This window comes from Strix uralensis, chromosome 8 (assembly GCF_047716275.1).
Source record: "Strix uralensis isolate ZFMK-TIS-50842 chromosome 8, bStrUra1, whole genome shotgun sequence".
NCBI lineage: Eukaryota > Metazoa > Chordata > Aves > Strigiformes > Strigidae > Strix > Strix uralensis.
This window is the reverse complement of record NC_133979.1, coordinates 32181436-32194331: the sequence shown is the minus strand read 5'-3', so window position 1 is coordinate 32194331 and position 12896 is coordinate 32181436. Positions and strand designations below refer to the sequence as shown.

General features: G+C 40.3%; 1 protein-coding gene across 12 annotated transcripts in view; it reads left to right on the top strand.

Moving 5' to 3' along the window:
- RABGAP1L (RAB GTPase activating protein 1 like) overlaps positions 1-12896 on the top strand; it is a 263849-nt gene that overhangs the window by 183531 nt on the left and 67422 nt on the right. For 11 of the 12 annotated variants that reach the window (XM_074877053.1, XM_074877048.1, XM_074877049.1 and 8 more), the window contains one exon: positions 11619-11747. In XM_074877053.1, coding sequence (XP_074733154.1) covers positions 11619-11747 — 129 coding nt within the window. Of the gene's footprint in view, positions 1-3494; positions 4052-11618; positions 11748-12896 lie in introns of those variants that run through there. The other variant, XM_074877059.1, reaches the window with a different exon arrangement.

Genomic DNA, 12896 nt, shown 5'->3' with positions numbered 1-12896 from the left:
TCTTCTGACCCCTTTGCTGAAGGACCTGCTTCTTCCTCTTCTTTCTCCTCCCTTATTAATCGAGGGTATGGGCCCGTTGTTCTCCTTGTCCACTGTTTCTTTTTTACTACTGGGGCAATCTCTGCTGTTGTTGTTGTTGTTTGAGTTCCCGTCTCCACCACAGTCCTTTGAGAGCACTGAACTGCAGCTCGATAAGCACAGGCCAGGCCCCAGTACAGCGCTGGGAGTTGCTGATTTTCATTGGAATAGACAAGGCACCCTTCTATCAGGTGTTGTGTCAATTTTGCGGGGTTGCTTGCCTGTTCAGGGGTAAGATCCCAGGCTACAGGAGGTGATAACCATCCTAGGAATCTGCCCAAATCCTTCCACTCCCCCTGCCACCCAGGGACAGGCCACCTCAGGGCACATTTTGGTATTGACTTAACCAAAATTTGCCTTCTCTTACACCAAAACATACCGAGCTCCACACAGCCCACAACAGGCGAACAGCATTAATGAACAGTATCAAAGAGCTAACATAAGGATGAATAAGTACCTTGGGAGCCTGCAGAATAAAACCACTCATGATGTTCCCAATTTCTTCCAGCATATTCCCGAGCTTAGCAAAATAAAGATAAGCAGCACAATCAACAAACCCGTGACCAGCACAAGAGCTTGTCACTTAATATCTGCTATAGCTATAGCACAATTAATATAAAACTGCCGTTGTCTTGCCCCACGTTGGGCGCCAGAAAAGACTGTGGTGGTTTGACCTTGGCTAAATGCCAAGTCGCTCTATCACTTCCCCCCCCTTTCCCCTTTTTTCTCAACAGGGCAAAGAGGGGGAAGAAAATAAGATAGGAAAAAAACCCCAACCCTTGTGGGTAAAACAAAAGCAGTTTTAATATAGGCAAAGCAGAGCAAAGGTCCGCGTGAGGAAGCAAGAAAAAGAAAACAGATTTATTCTCTACTTCCCATGAACAGGCGATGTTGGGCCTTCTCAGGAAGCAGAGCTCCAATACGCGTAGTGGTTGCCTCGGAGGACCAAGGGTGACCCCACCCCCTTCCTCCTTTCTCCCAGCTTTATACTTGAGCAGACATTGTATGGTCTGGAATATCCCTTTGGTCAGTTGGGGTCAGCTGTCCTGGTTGTGTCCCCTCCCAAGATCTTGCCCACCCTGTCCCACTGGGGGGGTGGAAATGTCAGAAAGAGCCTTGGTGCTGTGTAAGCACCACTCAGCAGTAGCCACAACACCAGTGTGCTATCAACACCCTGCCAGCTCCCAACATAAAACACAGCACCATGAGGGCTGCTACAGGGGAAAACCAATTCTGGCTCAGCCAGACCCAGTACACCAGTACATGCAGTATAATGCTCTAATTTCTTCCTTTTTAATGTTTTGAGTAATGTTTTCATTCACATGAGGAAGATAGAACCTGATGTTTCTAGAATATCACTTTTACCAGTGTGTATTTAAATTAGATGAAAACACTTCAAAAATTCAGAAAAAAATATGAAAAGCTACTTCCTTTTCTTTAAATACTTTCACCCTACAAAGATACAGTCTGGTAAGCTGATAATTTAACCTTTGGTGGATAACTGATCAACATTGTGGTGTTTACCTATATACATAATAACAAACTAGGTAATAAACCAGAATCTCTGGAACTGCATGTGGAGGGACTTGGGAAAGTATTGAGAGTTCCCATCACAGTCTTCACTATAACCTTAAACTGGAATGAAACGCGTGTTGGTTGTGGTTTCTTTTTTCCTAAGAGACTCTTGGCTTCTCTTGAAAGTAAAGACCCTTAATCTCAGCCTCGGCAGAAATGCTGGGGCCTCCACCTCTTCAGAACCCAGCTCCCTGGACTAGCCCATACGGAAGGTTTTCATCTGCAAAATAGTGTTTCACAACCTGAGATACTTAAATCAGCTTTCAGAAGACTGCCTGTATTAAATAGCTTATGCAATACTGCACAGAATTTGCAGGTGCTTTAGTTGACTTAAATCCCGTATCACCAGAGGATAAATAGTTGAGGCCTCATTGTCATCTGTCATTTTTGACCTATGCCTTCTGCTGGTTCTGCTTTAACCATTTTCCCCTCTGCTTCGTGTGTCACTATGAGCCAAGGTGACCTGTTTGGATGGGGCTACTTTTGGTAATAATGTCCTTTTTTTAAAAAAAAAAAATTCTCATCCAGGAAAATTTACCTGTATTTGAAAGGAGTCCACTGTGGGTGGTGTATCACACTGAATCCAATTAATTTATTTTTCTAATTGTCTGTGCTTTTTGCAGTACTTACCTAGGCTTGTTCACAGTAACTTAAAATTATTTTCACATTTTAACTACTCATGAATGTGTTTATTATTTCAATTCAACGACCCCGTGCTACGGATTTTTACTCGGCATTAGTATTTTAACTAAATATGTTTTTTCTTGACATGTTAGACAAAATTATTTTTAGAGCTTAAATATACATTTGCAGAAGTGTTTGCAGTTAACGTGTTTTAGATCCATAGAGCTCCTCACAATATTTTAAATTACCACCTTTCTGTACGTTAGATATGTATGGAATATTACTGTCTGCTCCGATTAGAAATGTGTATTGTTCTGTTACATAGCCCATTTTATAATTAGGCAATTCAAAAATGAAGCAGCATAAAAACATGCTTTCTAAAATCCAGACCAATGAAATGAAGTAATACCTGCTAGGCTGTCTTTACCCAGATGGCAGAGGCACCTGGCCTGTTCCCTGCATGGGAGTGATGCGAGGCAATTTAAGGTGTGACATCATAGCATTTTCCTTACAAATGTGCAGTGAATTTCTAGAATCAGTTCAAATGCATGTGCTGACATCATTCCCTCCCTGCCCATCGTCTCCAGATTTAGAAATGCCTCCTGAGAACCCAGCGCTGGAAATTATCATTATTTAAATTATTTGATTCAGTCCCGCACAAGCTGTGCAAAGATGGGCTATGGCTTCTCAGCTTCTCAGCAGCTGCCTGCTGCTCTCCTCCCCAGCAGTCCATCACGATGTCCTTGCCCCTCTCCCACTCATCACCCGGGAGGGATGAGGGTCTCCTGCCCTACCTGCCCGTCTCCGGGGTGCACAGAGTCTGTATTTGCAATATTCAGAAGCAGATCAAATACAAGTCATTATATCAGCTGGCAGGCCAGTTTCTTCCGAACCATCAAATGTTAGAGGCTGCAGTTCATACACCGTAAGCCTGGGATTCAACAGCAAAACCCCTCACAGCTGAATTGATTTAAGGTGAAGGGAGGGGAGCTCAGCTGTCCAGCCGCTCACTATTGGCTTCTCATTACGGCATTCTCCCCCGAGAGGCTCTCTGCATGCTCATTCACCCCCCCTCCTCCCAGCCCCCTCCTTGCCTACCCCTTCATTACTGATTCACAGCGAGAGGCAGCAGCGGCAGCCGCCACGCTTGTCACGAATCAGAGATTGCAATGAGCTCATCCTTTTCTCTTTGCAGCTTCAGAACTGCCCTGGCTTTATTGCTCTTATTGCTGCTGCTGTCTGCTCACACACACATCCCCAGACAGTGAGTCCTGAAATCTCTCCATTGCTTTTCTCCTGTCTGAGCTTTCCTGCACTTGTTTGCTGCCATCTTCCTGCTTTTTAGGTACATTTTTAGATCCATGTTTTCTCTGGTTTGTTTTTCAAACCTACTTTGGACTCTGGCTGAGCCAGCACGGTGGATCATATTTTTCCTTGATTCTTAGCAAAGATGCTTTTCTCTTTCTGAGAGACCGACGGGCGTTGCTGTAGGCGGCCATCCGAGCCCATTTCAAAGATCTGAGGCTGGCTCTCCTAATCTTGCACTTTTTGAAATTACTGTTCAAAGCCTGTTCTTCTCACTCTGGATACTTACTACTTACTGCTCATGGAAGAAGGGGTACCTTGCAAAACCCCAGCTGCCAAGCTCACACCACCTGTCAAAAAGTCCCAGGACATGCATGACGAGAGAAGCAAGCTGGTGAATGAGTATGCATGTCGGGTGCTGGAACTTCTGGGAATGGGGCATCGCCTATTTGTGCCTCGGCTGCTTGCGGTGAGCTCACATTTTCTTGAAATTAATTCATTGCGAATTTGCCATCTTCCCTCCCAAACCTGCTTCCTCCCCCAGGATTCTTGACACTGAATGGAAGCATGAGGTGTCTCTTATTTTTTTGCTCTCAGCTTCTCGTAATCCATCTCCAAAGCACTGAGTCTTTATTTTTCCTGTTAGCCTGGGAGGGCTGGACACTAGTCCTGCTGATGGGGATCGGTGCCACTCCTTAACTAGCTTGAAGGGTTCACAACCAGGGCTGCGTTATAAAAATCATCTTTCCTAAAGCCATGAATGCTTTTGTTCTCAGTCCTGTAATGATTCCAGTTAAGCAGCATGCCTGGTCTACTTCTAGATACTGATGGAAAGTGCATTAATGCTCAGTATTTAAAATTTTATACTTGTGACATCAAAGGTTAGTTTTTGAAAAATCAAGCCAATTTGATGTATTTTGATTTTCTGCTGTTTCTGTGTTTGATTTTGAAAAGGCAGTTGACAGTATGTAAAAAAAGTTGAAAATGCATTTGTAGAATTATCTGAGAAATAAATTGTTAAAGACGTTTTTATACATCATAGCAAATGATGTCTGTATGTGAAATGGCCTGAAATTGGTGTGGCATGTTAACAGTACAGAGAAGTACGCTTTCATCATCTCTAGTGCTGTACAAAGCAGACTCTGAAACACAAAATAGTGGTGAATCCAGAGGTCAGTACCTAGTCCTAGCTGAGTCTGCTCTGGGGTATTGTAACTAAACCTGGCTGCAGCTCAGAGGTACACTTTGTGATGGCCCTGTACACCAGAATGTCATTTTTATGTGATGCATGTGAAGGCAGTTCATTACTGATCCCATCCCATTTTCTAGTGGGATGGTGCCTTTCCTTTATTTCCATACCCTGTGCAGTCCTGTATTGTAGTTATATCCTGTGACTTGTCTAGCATTTTCGCTGTGTTGCCAAAACCTACCTCTGTGTTCTGCAGTACACTCACATAAATGAATGTGCTCTGCGTATTATAAGATGTTCAGTGTAAAAAAAAAAAAAAAAAAAAAAAAAGGTGGGTGGTTGAAACAGTGTGTCCCTGCACTGTGAGTAGTTAGATAAAAATAAAAAAAATCACAAACTCTCTAGCTGCTAGTAAAGCGCAGATGAATTTGGAGATCTACAGTCACTTGTAGAATTGAGTATAGTGGCTAATAACACATGCTCGAATCTGTTGTATGTGTAAGCATTATTCCAGTTTACCTCCAAGTGTACCTAAACGCTCTTCCATCCCATCCTGCTGCTTTAGTGCTGATGATCTCTTGGGCAAGGACTGCCAAATCATTCTGAACTGTTTTGTCATGAGCTCTAAGGAAAGCAGAGGCAAAACCATGAAGCTCTTTTTCACTTGACTTAATCAGGCTTTGTATCTGGCCCTCCAGATGGAGAATACCAGGAAATTTAGCATACTTCATCACCCAGGCAGCTTAGCTTTGCTGAATGGCATTATAATGTTTATTAAAAAAGAAAAAAAAAAAGGGGGGGGGGGAGGGAAGGCAAACCAATACAAGTAATACTTGTGTTATTACAGAGGCTTGACTTGTGGAGTCAATGTGATTTCCTGTCAGGTTTTGTTAGCTAAATGTCCCTCTTCTGACATCTATCCATTTTGACATGTACCCCTTCCATAGAGGAGGAGACACTATGTTTCTGATGATTTTTTAAAAATGAGAAGTCTCTGAGGACCAAGAATTTGTACTTTAATCAGAACTGAAGATACTTTAAAACCTTGGTGTTTCATAGAATTAAGAACTAGATTCTTTTTTAGGGGCATAGGTTTCTCCCTCTGCAGTGGTTTTGGGAATAAATGCCTAGGACGGGCAGAATATATGCCGTTGTAGTGTTATGTGAGAAATATAATCTATAACCTTTATGCCAGCCTTAGAAAAATTCAGATCACCTACTCACTGCATCAGCTAACTGCAATGATGGGCAAGTGAAACAGCACTAATTCTGTGTGGGTTTATCCGCTTTGGGATGACTATGGGTGGATGAAGCCAGTAGATTTTGAGTTTGTGCTTATCCACATTCATCAGTATTTTATGTGGCAGAATGAACATTGCCTTTATAGGTCTGGAGCTACAAATAAACACGGTGATGAAATTTTGAACAGAAGGATACTACTGGGTGTGCACTAGATCATTGCCATATTTATGGATGCCAACTCATTGTGCACAAAACCAAAGCTATTTTTTTTCCATTATGCTTTTGTACCAGTGTTTTAGAGCACAGATTTTATTTAGGAAAAAATGATTTTGACAGTATAGCTTTCACAGTAAAGAAACAGATGTAAGCGATGGCCAGTAAAAGGAGTCTTTTGATGTATTGGGCTACAAGTGCGTGCCAGTGTCACTGTAGCAGCGTAGCTTTACCCATCAAACTTTCCCAGGCCTGGATCACAAGTTTATCCACCCTCACGCTCCTTGGCAGCACAACAGGCCAAGTTCATCCTCTGGGAGTCACTGAACTGATGTCAGGTCCGTGGCTTGTGTTTAAGGGCAGCACAGTGCACAGTTGTGCAACATGCAGCATTGCAGTCTTGTTGCTACCAGTGGAAAAACGACTACCAGGTTAGAAAAATTAGTTCACATACCTTGATTTTGCATTGCGTATCTTAAGAGAACTTAAAACCCCATCTGTGGGTGTTACAGATTAAATATTATGTTCTGAAAAATTAGTGTAGGGATACATGTAAACATTCTGAATTTACCAGCAGCAAATTAAATAGCGGAGTAGAGTATGGCCGGATTCTTTTCAGCCATTAACTTGGTCTTGTTCCTGACACATGTTCATTAAAGTGTAAAAAAGGCAGTTTATGCTCACTGGCATGCTACAGAAATTCTGAATACATATACGGTGTACATAGAATTCTATAGAAATTTGTCATTTTTATCTGTTTATATGAAAAGGAAGAATTAAATTAAGGAACTGTAGTGTGGCTGATCTGAAATTTCTTCTGCTGTATTAGTTCCCAGGTGGGATTAGGAGTTGTAGTTGTTACAGCCAGTAATAAATGAGACTGCAGAATTAATAATTGAAGACAGAGAAATTAAATTAAAGAAAAAAGCCAAGGCTTTGTCCTTTGTTTTAATCACATTTTCCAAAATATTTTGAGGGAAGTAGTAGTAATATTATTTACTTTTAAAAAAATAATCAAAATTAATATAATTTAAATTCTGTTCCTGTTTTTTGAACATTTGCAGTTTTCCAGAACTTTACCTTCAGATTTCAAAGCTTCCCTAGTAGTTCTGGGAAAGGGCTTTCCCTTAGTTTCAACGAATCTGTATAAGATAATTTTATTAATATGTTGAAATACTTAAGCAACGTGGGAAAGACATTCGAGGGCATATTTAGTCAAAGCCTAAAAGGCAAGCTGAGACTTTTGGTCATAGTTCACAGTGAGTTTCCTCTTTTGCCTGGTTTTAAAAATAGATTTTAACCAAAATACGATTATTTGAAAATTACATCTAGAATAATAAAAAATTCCCTGAAGTCCCCAAATGCACCTGCCAAACTTTAACTGTTGATTCATTAAACTTACACATGGTTTCATGAAATAAGTTGTGGATGAGTTCCACAATTTGAGTGACGCGAACCAACAAATTTACAAATCTCTGCCTGTCAAAGAGCTGCCAAAAGGTTCCTGAAATGTCTTTATGATTTATTGATTAAAATCACAACATGTCAAGAAATGTTAATCTTAGGATAGCGACAATGCTATATAATTTCTTATACTGCATACATATATACACACATACACTGGGTTTGTGTTGCTTCCTATTTTTAATCAGTAACTGAAGAAGTTAGTTTGCAGAAAATTTTCAAAGTATGCCACCTAGTTAACACTGCTTTCAAAATGTTACTTTGATTTCTTGTGATTTTAATAGTGAAACTAAATTTTTGATCAACAGATTGCTTTAATGAAATTAAAATATTCAGCAAAATAGAAAAAGCTGAACAGTATAGGCTCTGCCACCCATTTTATCAAACTATGCAATTTGATAGTTTATAATTTTTCATAACTATAATCTTAGTTCAGCAAACTCCGTCACAGAAGTTCTTATTTCCATGATACACCATTATTCTTTGAGCTTTCATTGACTCAAGATTTTTCATTGACTAAAGATTTTTCAGGGTTGAGACCACAAAATTCTCAATAGTTAAAATATTATTATAACAGTGATTCAAACAGAAGCCTAGGAGAATTAAATCTGACTCGGAATGTTTTACATGTAATTGCTGTATTTCTGACATATTTGCCTCTGTCTTTTTTGGTATTTATTTTTAAATGAAGTGCTGTGGATGTAAAGGGTAGATGCATGTGCTTTTCTACAGTTTGGCAGGGTAATTTAATTGTTGATTATTAACTTTTCTTAGGTTTTATCCTCCTGATTTATAAAAAAAAATGAAATTCAAAACTTTCAGTGCATTATGTTAATTTAAGAAAAATAAATACAAAATTTAAATAAAAATGTCTAGTCAGGACCTCCAAGAATACTTGCTTCAAATTAGGATAGCTCAGCTCCTAATAAAATGCTAAAACTTTGGCAAAAAGTGTGTTTGGTGTTTGTTTTGTGCTGGGAGCAACTGTCCAGAAGTCTTAATTGCAAACACCCTCCCACTCTGTTGGAAGCACATACCAGCCTGTCTTGGAGATTACCCCTCTTTGAGCATTGCAGTGTCTGAGAACCTTCTGCCTAAAACCACCAACAGCAGCAAAGTGGGTTTTACTGATTGGCTGGTGTCCCTTTACACCTGGGGTCAGAGTTGTGTTTGGGGCCAGGTTTCAGAGGAGGATGGGAGAGGCTGCCATAGCGTGAGGAAGAGGAGGGGACTGGAAATGCAGGAGCATTGGTCTCCTGAGAAGGCAAATTTGCAATGTAATAGGGAAAACCTTTTGAATTGTATAGTGACCACAGCTGTCCACACCACTGAGGGGAGAGGAGAGAAATCACTTTCAAGTAAGCTGGTTATCAAACCATTTACTGCTTTTTGATCAACATTACCCAGCTGAACTTTGCCCAGAAGCGGCTTGGTTGCCAGCGCGGGTTTTGGCAGTGATGCTGTGTGCTGCCTGTGTGACAGGCTGCTCCCACCACGCTCTACAACTTGCAGATAATGTTAAATATAGCCCATCGTGGATATCAAATGGTGATCTAGTCTCCAGTGTGGCGAAAGCGTATCTAACCTCAGTAAAACTCGTCCAGGAGAAATGCGACGTTAGGGAGAGGAAATGGATGCGTTGGCCATAGCTGCGTTCATGAGCGGGTCTGATTCATTAGATACTCAACTGCACCAGCTTTCTGTCAACACTACATCGGTCTTGTCTGATTGAGTCTCAGCCAAACAGTCCTCCTGCCAAATTTTTGTGGACAGAATCAGATGTGATAGTTTGTAAAGCTGAACATTTCTCATCAGCATCCTGAAGGCAGCTTTTCTTGTGTCCCTGCAGTGATGACCCAGCAGCTTCCTTGGCTGTGAATGAAGGGAGGATCAAATAGATCTTGGGAGGCCTCTGAGGATTTTGATGTCAGAAAGTTGTCTGCCTTAAAAATGCTGTAGTCCTGGGGAAATGGATACGCTGAAGCTACTTGAGTTGTATTTGGAGTTTTCTCACGCTTTCCTTGTGATTAATGTAGGAAAACCTACTGCAACAGTGCCCATTAGGATACACAGTATAATAATCTCCAGAAATCCGGAGGTTGATAGGTAGCCATGCACAACGTAGATTTTGTCCTTATAGACTCTTGCTTGAGGACACCAAAGGAGATATTGCTCTGCCCGTTCCCAAACAGAGCAGTGGTGATTATCAGTGCTGGAGTGGCACACCTCTGATGTCAGCTCACGCTTTCCACTATCAGAGATACTGGATAACCATGAAAATACCCCCTAAACCTCTGGTGCTGTTCCCAGTTTGGTACATAATTTAAAATCCCTTCAAAACCCCCTCTTCCTTCCCCCCTCCTCGGCCTGAAGTTTGGGTAAATTGCTGGTTTTGATAGACCCTCTGTAGGATGCAGTAAGAAATGTGGAATATGTCAAGTTAGGTTTTGAGTGTTACTGTTACATATCTACAGCACCAGGCTGAAGTTGTTTGCTTTGGGAAACAATGTATTTGCACTTTTAAGAAGGGCTTTTACATAGTAGACATAATTATTTTCATGTGAATGAACTAGTGGTGCTAGTTTGTAGGGTGCATAGGGAAAATTTTCTCTGCATTGTAGTGGTAATTACATTTATTTTTATTTAAAACAACTTTAACACCCAGTAATGGTATCACTGAGCCTCACCTCTTCCATATCAAAGACTGCACAGTTTCTCCCAGTTCTTCCTGCGTAGAGACAAATCTCTTGTGCTTGGCTGAAGTGTGTTTTCTGGAAAGATGTCTGAAATTGGAGACAGCAAAGGATTTTGAGTGAATGAGAATGTAGTTTAAGAACCAAACGCTAAAACTATGTGTATGTAATATATCTACTGCGTACAACAAGGCAAAAAATGAGAAAGCAGAGGATGCATCCATGGAAATGTTGGCGGTGGTACTTGAGCAATTAATTCAGCAATTAACCTTAACCAAAGGTACTTGTGCTGCTCCTGAGGTGTCTGTAGTAATACTGTGATAATCGGCACCGGTCTCCATGATACTGGTCTGTGCGTTGACACATTTTTATTCACTCTTCTGGGTTAAAGATCTTGAAATTCGCTTTTTTTGAGGTGATGTCCTAAATGTCTTATCTGGACACACAGTTTCTGTGAACCTTTTAAAGGAACTATCCCAAGGCTTGATATTTCACATCTGCTAAATCTCTTGGTGTAGTTCTTGGTAAATCTGAAGATGAATACATTTGTCCCCGTGAATCATGCTACACCATCAGTAGCAGAACTGGATTAATGGTGAATGTTTAACATTTTGTGACCTGTTGGGCTTGGTACCACACTGAGAGGTACAGTATTATGAGAGATGTAGAAATAAGCATGTAAAAGATTTTCTGGCACAGTGTTCTTTGAGAAATTGTGTCACAGACTTCTGCACATTGACTTGCCGGTGCCTCTTATGAGTCATACGCATTTCTGCTTCTGCTGTTCATGTCTGCAGCCATATATATCTATATATACATTGTCTTTTTAGGGCAGCATTATGAGAATCGGCAACGGTCTAATGCACAAGCTCTCTAGAAAATACTATACATTCGCCTAGGTTTTTGTTGTTTGCTTGGGTTTTGTTCTTCTCACTGAGTGACATCTTGACAGGCTGAGCCAGAATCCCTTTCTTACCCTGCAGGTATAGCAGGATAAAATACATTAATGTGTTATAGTCCTCTGATCGTGCTGCTCTGCCTGGGATTCCTTGGATATGCTGTAGCCTCTGTTTTGTTTTATGAGATATGGGTTAGAGACCTGATTTCAAGGAGGGTGTTTCTGAGCTAATGTGAATATTGGTGGTTTGGAATACATTCAGTAAATTACAAATTCAGTAAAAGAGCATGACTGCATGTTCTCAGTGTTTACTGTAGTTCCCTGTGTTTAATTGCAGACCTCAAAGGAGGACCTTCTACAAGCTGATTTTGAAGGAGCTTTAAAATTCTTCAGGGTTCAGTTGCCCAAGAGGTACAGAGCTGAAGAGAACGCCAGAAGACTGATGGAACAAGCTTGCAACATTAAGGTAAGGACAGTCTTCATTTCCTCTCATTCACCCAGGGTTTTTACAGGAAAAGTAACTTACAACGTTAAGAATGCCAGTAGCATGTGGAAAGTAAAGTAATGAAATCATTAGTTTATTACTTTTTGTATATGGTTGTATATTTATACACAGACATGTTTTTATATCAAAGAAAGTAAATCACTTTGCTTTTCCTTCTTTGTCAGCTTTGGTACAAGCTAATAATTAAAATAGAAAACTGATGCATGATCAAACAAACTGAATTATCAGAACTTGCTAATTCATTAATTGATTTATTACACTAAACCAATTAATTGGATGTATGATAATCATGCAACCAAAGGTCAGATATTATTTGTCTTGACCAGAAGATACTTATTTGTTGGGCACTGCTGTATAATACAATTGTATTGGAGTAGAAACTTAGTTTATTTGTGTGTCAAGCTTAGCAAGACAGAATATCTTTTTCTATTCTACCCTATCCAAGACTGTGCTGTCGAAAGGCAGGCTTCTTTGAACGTCTGGAGCACAAGTATTGGGCTTGTAATGAATGATGACAAATTAGACGAGTCTGACTGTAAGTTTTTGAGGATAGAAATCTGTTAAAAATGGCCACAGAGGTTCATAAAGCTGTCATTTGAAAGGTCTGCTATTTTTTCTGGGATTTTTTGTTGGCATATGTATAGCTATGGATGGACTTAACATTTGATCTTGGAAAACAGTGCTTTTGTTATTTCTTGGAATGGGAGCACTGATGGAAAACGTGTGTTTGGAGTGGCCCGATAATGGGCTGAGAACATCCCATCAGAAAGAATGCTCCTTTAACACTCCACTTTTTTTATATCTCTGTCAATATATTTATTAATCTACTTTTGTGCTGTTTAATTTCATAGTTTATTAAGCAAGGGCTTTTTTCAAACTGGTTAAAATTCTAATCTTGTGAAAGTGTGGGGCTTGCTGTACTAATGTTTATTCCAGCTAGAAAAAAAGATGTGTGCAAAGACTTTATTAAAATTGTGCTTGAGATTTGAACTCTGCTGCTGAAAGAGAGTATGTGGGACTAAAAGGATACAGTTGGAAGTTTAGTGTTTAGTCCTTTGCTTAGTTCTTGAAAATTAGTAATTTAAGGACTTAACAAGTGCATTAAATTTA